This window comes from Manacus vitellinus, unplaced genomic scaffold, assembly GCF_001715985.3.
Source record: "Manacus vitellinus isolate BGI_N305 unplaced genomic scaffold, ASM171598v3 scaffold_82_pilon, whole genome shotgun sequence".
Classification (NCBI taxonomy): Eukaryota; Metazoa; Chordata; class Aves; order Passeriformes; family Pipridae; genus Manacus; species Manacus vitellinus.
Window position 1 is genome coordinate 256866 of NW_021940828.1, and position 5901 is coordinate 262766.

Here is a 5901-nt window from a genome sequence, read left to right on the forward strand (position 1 = left end):
CAAGGCCTTGGACTGATATTTGCTGCCCAGCTGTCCTTACAATTTGTGGGGAATTTTCCTCCTCCTTTTCCTCCCAGGTTCTTTTGCAGCAGTGGCATGACCAAGTAATCCTGTGTCCTGTGTTGGGGATGGTCTGGTATTTTTTGCTGGCAGATGGGTCATAGAATCATGGAATGGTTTGGTTTGGAAGGGACCTTAAAGATCATGTCATTCCAACCCCCTGCCATGGGCAGGGACACCTCCCACTATCCCAGGGTGCTCCAAGCCCCGTCCAACCTGGCCTTGAACACCTTCAGGAATGGGGCAGCCACAGCTTCTCTGGGCAACCTGTGCCAGTGTTTTACCAGACTCATTGTAAAAAATTTCATCCTTTTAACTGTCCTAAATCCACCCTCTTTTAGTTTTAAACCATCACACCTTGTCCTATTCTACAGGTCCTGCCAAAAAGTCTGTCCCTACCTTTCTTATAAGTGCCCTTTGATGTTTATAAGGTCTCCATGGAGATTTCTCATTTCATCTCTGCTGTTTCTTTTTCGTGTCATCCCTGTTACACTGTGAAATGCATCCTCTGCAGCTGGACTCAAAATCTACTTCATGGGGTAGAAAACAGCAGATGAAACAACCTGGGCAGATATTTCTCAACATTGTAACCTGAAGGAGAGTCCACCTGCGTCCCAACTTGGTGCTAACTCCTGTGGTCTTCACACCCCTTCCATGTGTTATCTGTGCCTTATTTCTTCGTTCTCCACTCCCTAGCCCGGTAAAACTGACTGGAGACCACCCTGCAGCCTGTTGTGGTAATTCCCTCTGGAGCTGTGGGTCAGAGATGCACCAGAAAGCAGGGAAATGGCATTTGAACCCTCCTGGTGCTGGGTACAGAGAGGGACTGGGGGCTGACGTGATGCTGCACCGGGAGCTTGGGCAGTGAAGGCTCAGACAAGAAGGAGGGGGTTTATTTCTGAGGTTTTTTATTATATATACTTTTGATTCCCAGGAGCCACTCGGATTTGCTGGGAAGGAGGGACATCTCGTGGCCACACTACGAACGTCTCTCCTGCCTCCGATGGGCTGCATCTCGGGAATCCCTCCCTTCCCACCCCGGCTACCACCCTAGCACCACCCCGTGCTTCCAGGGAAGCCCTGCAGCCTCTCCCTTCTCCATGGGATGGAGGCGGGCGCGGGAAGCACAGGTGCTCACTCTCACCTCGATGTCCGCATGGAGAAATGTGAAATGGTGGTACCCACGTTTTTATTAATGACTTGGGAAAGAGTGGGGGCATCACCTGGAGAGATTTCTCCAGAGCTCGGAAGCCCGATGTGGCCCAAGGAGATGCAGACAGGACACGCTCCCACCCCTGCCCGTGGCACGGAGGGGGTTGTAGTATTGCCAGCAGTGGAATCAGAAATGGGGGAGAGATTATGCACCTCCCACCACCACCCCCACCCCGGCCATGGTCCCTTCTTCCCAGGGCTGCAGCTGCAGGGCTGAGGGGCTTTTCTGTATCCAAGTGGGCCACGAAGAAATCAGCTGTCCTTCCTGTCAGAGGAGATGTCTGCAAAGTGGGTACAGACCTACAGGGCGGGTGAGGACAGTTGTGACATCTCTCAGCCTCCTCTTTAGTCTCTGTGACAACCACAGAGCCGGCAGCATCGTGTCCCTCCTCATTCCCTGTCTCCCAGCGCATCGTGGGCGGCACACGGGAGAAAAAGAAAGTACCACAGGGCGGTGTCCTCCCTCCAGCCCCGTTGCCAGGTGCTGGTGGGCGGTGGCTTCACTGCTGGGGCTCTGGCTCGTACTGCTTCTCCGTGGCCGTGTAGAAGTCCTCGAGCACCGACTGCAGGTACTCGAAGGTCGGGCGCTCCTCGGGTTTGCTGCGCCAGCACTTCAGGATGACGCTGTAGAGCTCCGCGGGGCACAGCTCCGGGCAGGGCATGCGGTAGCCACGCTCCAGGTTGCGGATCACCTCGGGGTTGGTCATCCCTGGAGGGAAACACAGCCCAGCAGGAGTTATTCAGCGTCCTGAAGGTCCGTGCTCCCAGCAGCTCCCAGCCAGGTAGAGCTGGAGGGGCACAAGAGGCTGCAGAACAATCCCTTCTTCAGGGTTGTGATCCTTCCTCCATCCCTCTGTCCCCTCCCTGACTCCCCTCTGTAAGTTTAGCTTAGCACAGGTATAACTGAGGCTTGTGGGACCCTCAGAAAAGGAAACCCAGCACGAAGAGCTCCTCATCATAAGGAAGATATTGAGGGGCTGGAGCATGTCCAGAGGAGGGCAATATTGCTGGGGAAGGGGCTGGAGCACCAGGAGTAGCTGAGGGAGCTGGAGGGGCTCAGCCTGGAGAAAAGAAGGCTCAAGGGGGACCTCCTTGCTCTCTGCAACTCCCTGACAGGAAGGTGGAGGCAAGTGGAGTTCAGTCTTTTCTCCCATGTAATAAGCAACGGGACAAGATGAAAGAGTCTCAAGTTGCACCAGCTGAGGTTTAAATTGGATATTAGGAAGAATTTCTTCCCTGAAAGGGTTGTCCAGCCCTGGTACAGGCTGCCTAGGGAAGTGGCTGAATCACCATCCCTGGAGGGATTTAAAAGATGTGAGGATGTGGCATCTGGGGACATGGGTTAGTGTTGGGCTGGGCAGTGCTGGGTTAATGGTTAGGCTCAGTTTAGAGTTCTTTTCCAATTTAAACAGTTCTGTGATTCTAAGAGACACCTGTGTGTGTCTGGGCACATTTCAATAAGTGCCTCCAAGCCTAAAGCATCACCAGATGCTTGGAAGTCCATGGACACATCCTGTATTCCCTGTGCACTGTACCTGGATAAGGGATCCTGCCATAGGTTATGATCTCTGTCAGGAGGATCCCAAAGGACCACACGTCAGATTTGATGGTGAAAACTCCATAGTTAATGGCCTCTGGTGCCGTCCATTTGATTGGGAATTTCGCACCTGTCCGGAGGAAACAAAGGAAAATAGCACCTGGAGTTTGAACATCTCCCTCATGTGCCACAGGCACAGCAATCAGCTCTCCAAAACTGATCCCTGGTTTCTGTTGGTTGTGATTCTGTGATTCTTCATAGGAGAGGGGCTCCAGCCCTTGGATCATCGGCATGGCCTCCTCTGGACCTGCTCCAACAGCTCCATGTCCTTCTGATGTTGGAGATCCCAGAGCTGGATGGGGTACTCACAGACAATGTCTCTGTCAGCCTTACTAGAGGACAACAACTGTAGGATTTTATTCTGTACAGATTTTCTTTGGCTTTTGCCAAGAAAAGTTGGATCAGATGATCCGTGAGGTTCCTTTCCAACCTGGTATCCTACGATTTTATGAGATCACTCACTGCAAGGGAGCTGTTTTTATCAAAAGTGCACAAATGATACAGCAAATATAAACTCTCCAGTTTGTAAAGCAGCATAACCCACTGTGGACAGCAATGACCATAAGATTGCTGTTTCAGTTTAGCTAAGATCAAAAAAAAACAACAAAAAAACCAGCTCAAACCAGGTTGATAAGTGGGAACTGATGTTGTTACACTGTAGAGGAAACCACATTTTTATTTATATACATCCTTTCAGGACTGAAAATCCAACTGCAGGGTGTGAAAGAAGTGCTTTGGCTGCTGTACATCACGCTCTGACTGATGAGGCTCAGAAATGCAGTCTATGAAGTGAAAATTGCTCAAAGCAGACAGAGGGGCAGCTGTTATTTCAGAGTAATATTAGCTGGGAAAATGCTAATAGAAGCTGTTTTCCACTGGAAAAGTACCTCCTTTGGTTATTAACATAATTATACTGATTTCATCAAAGCTTCTCTTAAGGATAAAAACTGCCTTAAAAAATTGCAGCAAAGTCACAGTTCCCTTTCATGACATTTTGCAAATTATATTTGGGAGCTTTTACTACTTTGAAATAGTTTTGCATGTTGAAATGGGCATAATTATTATCATTAAGTGTTTTGGGACAGGAAATTGAAAGAAAAGTTTCCTATCTCACAAAAAAAAAAAAATCTATTCAATTTTCTTTCCCCAGATTATTTTCTGGGGAATTTTCACTTCATCCCAACTCTAGAGGAGGAATCTTCCAGCAAGTCCCACTTATGCCAGACTTAATTGCTTTATTTCAATCCCTTCTGCTTGTTTCCCTGATCTCTTTGCAATATGAATAATTTAATCTCATATCTGACCTCAGAGCTCATTGATCTTAGAGGTCTTTTCCAACCTTAACGATTCCATAATTCTGTCTTTTCTAAGCTGTCTCTCTCTTATAGAAGGGACCAGATCTGGTCTGGGCTTGCTTTGCCTGGGACACCTGGAAACTGCTGCTGGGTCCAGTTTCATGGCTCCAGCTCCCCTCTGCAGGGCAATGACAAAGTTCTCCTCCTATTTCCTTCCCTTTGGACTTGACTCCATCTGAGCATGTGGGCACAGCTGATTTCATCAGCAGAGGTCACGTTTCTCCAGGAAGCCAACCTGAGATTCTGCAGGATTCCTCCAAACAGTGCCAGAAGATTTCTTCCCATTTCCCTCTGCGAGCCTCGTTTGTTCTTTATTCTCCCCAAGTGCCACTGCCTTGCTGAGGAGCCAGTTTTTGACTCTTTCTTTCTCTGTGCCCTGCCTGGGTGCTGCCAGCAGCAGCAATGTGGGCTCAGGTCTCACACCATCAGTGCCTGATCCCAGCCCAGGATCTTGGAATGTCTGCATGGCATGGGGATGGGAGATAAGGGCAATGTGCTGGTGGGGCAATTCTGGGAACAACACCCACCTTCCTGTGCCAGGTATTCGTTCTCAATGATCCTGGCCAGCCCGAAATCAGCGATTTTGCAGCAGAGTGTCTCTGAGACGAGGATGTTGGCAGCTCTCAGGTCGCGGTGGATGAAGTTCATGCGCTCGATGTAGGCCATCCCCTCTGCCACCTGGAGGGGAGGAAGAGTCCACCTTCATCATCACCTCCCCACGAAACTCTTGGCTGCCTTTTACCCACCTTTACAAAGCACGGGGTTGCTCATGTGCTTCCATGTGCACGGACATGAATAAGCGCTCCGTGGATGGATGGATGGGCAGGTGGATCAACAGACAGACAGACACATTAATAAAGAGATATTTCCCATGTACATGTGCTTTGTACGTTCCAGCTGTACATTCTCACGTACATTCAGCTTTGCCAGCACAGGCAGGGCCTGAAAGCTTTGAGCAGACAAGTCAAGCAGAACAAAAGCACTACTCTCTGTTTTGCTCCGGAGTTACAGCCGTGAGCTGAGTCTTGTCTGCAGCAAGAGGCAGAAAGCTGAAGTGAAGCTGAAACCACATCACTGGATTCCCAGTTTCTGCCACAAGTCTCTCCTCTCTGGTGGGGATTTTAATCATAAACACTCCAGAATAAATATGTGAATTAAGAAAAGAAAAAGCTTAATAATAGAATCAGAGATTAGTTTGGCTTGGAAGGGACTTTTAAAGATCATCTACTTACAAACCCCTGCCTTGGGCAGGGATACCTTCCACTATCCCAGGTTGCTCCAAGCCCCATCCAACCTGGCCTTGAACACTTCCAGGGATGGGGCAGCCACAGCTTCTCTGTGCCAGGGCCTCCCCACCCTCACAGGGAAGAATTTCTTCCTAATATCCAATCGAGTTGCCTCGTGTGTGATAAGTCTCTATAAATGACAGCAGCAGTCTTTGACTGATGAGTGCTGGGAGCTTGAAAAGAGAGATTGATAAAAAAAAGAGATTGAAAGTTTGAGTCTGAGTTTTGGGTTGGGCATTTATTGGGGAGTTGGATTCATGCAGTCCCTGCTAGCAATGGTTAGCATATATTAGAGTTTTGATGTGCCTGTGGGTGAGGGCAGAGCAATTTTCCACTCCATTCAGATTCACATCATCATCTCAGCTTACATGTGGTTTCAAACAGGATACTC

General features: G+C 49.2%; 1 protein-coding gene across 1 annotated transcript in view; it reads right to left on the minus strand.

The window, feature by feature from the left end:
* Positions 1-1772: 1772 nt before the first annotated feature.
* The window catches only part of BLK (BLK proto-oncogene, Src family tyrosine kinase), a gene marked incomplete at its 5' end in the record, with an annotated part of 26210 nt that continues 22081 nt past the window's right edge, over positions 1773-5901 (minus strand). Inside the window, 3 exons of the mRNA XM_029964879.1 lie at positions 1773-1981; positions 2808-2939; positions 4752-4902. Coding sequence (XP_029820739.1) covers positions 1773-1981; positions 2808-2939; positions 4752-4902 — 492 coding nt within the window. The remainder of the gene's footprint in view (positions 1982-2807; positions 2940-4751; positions 4903-5901) is intronic.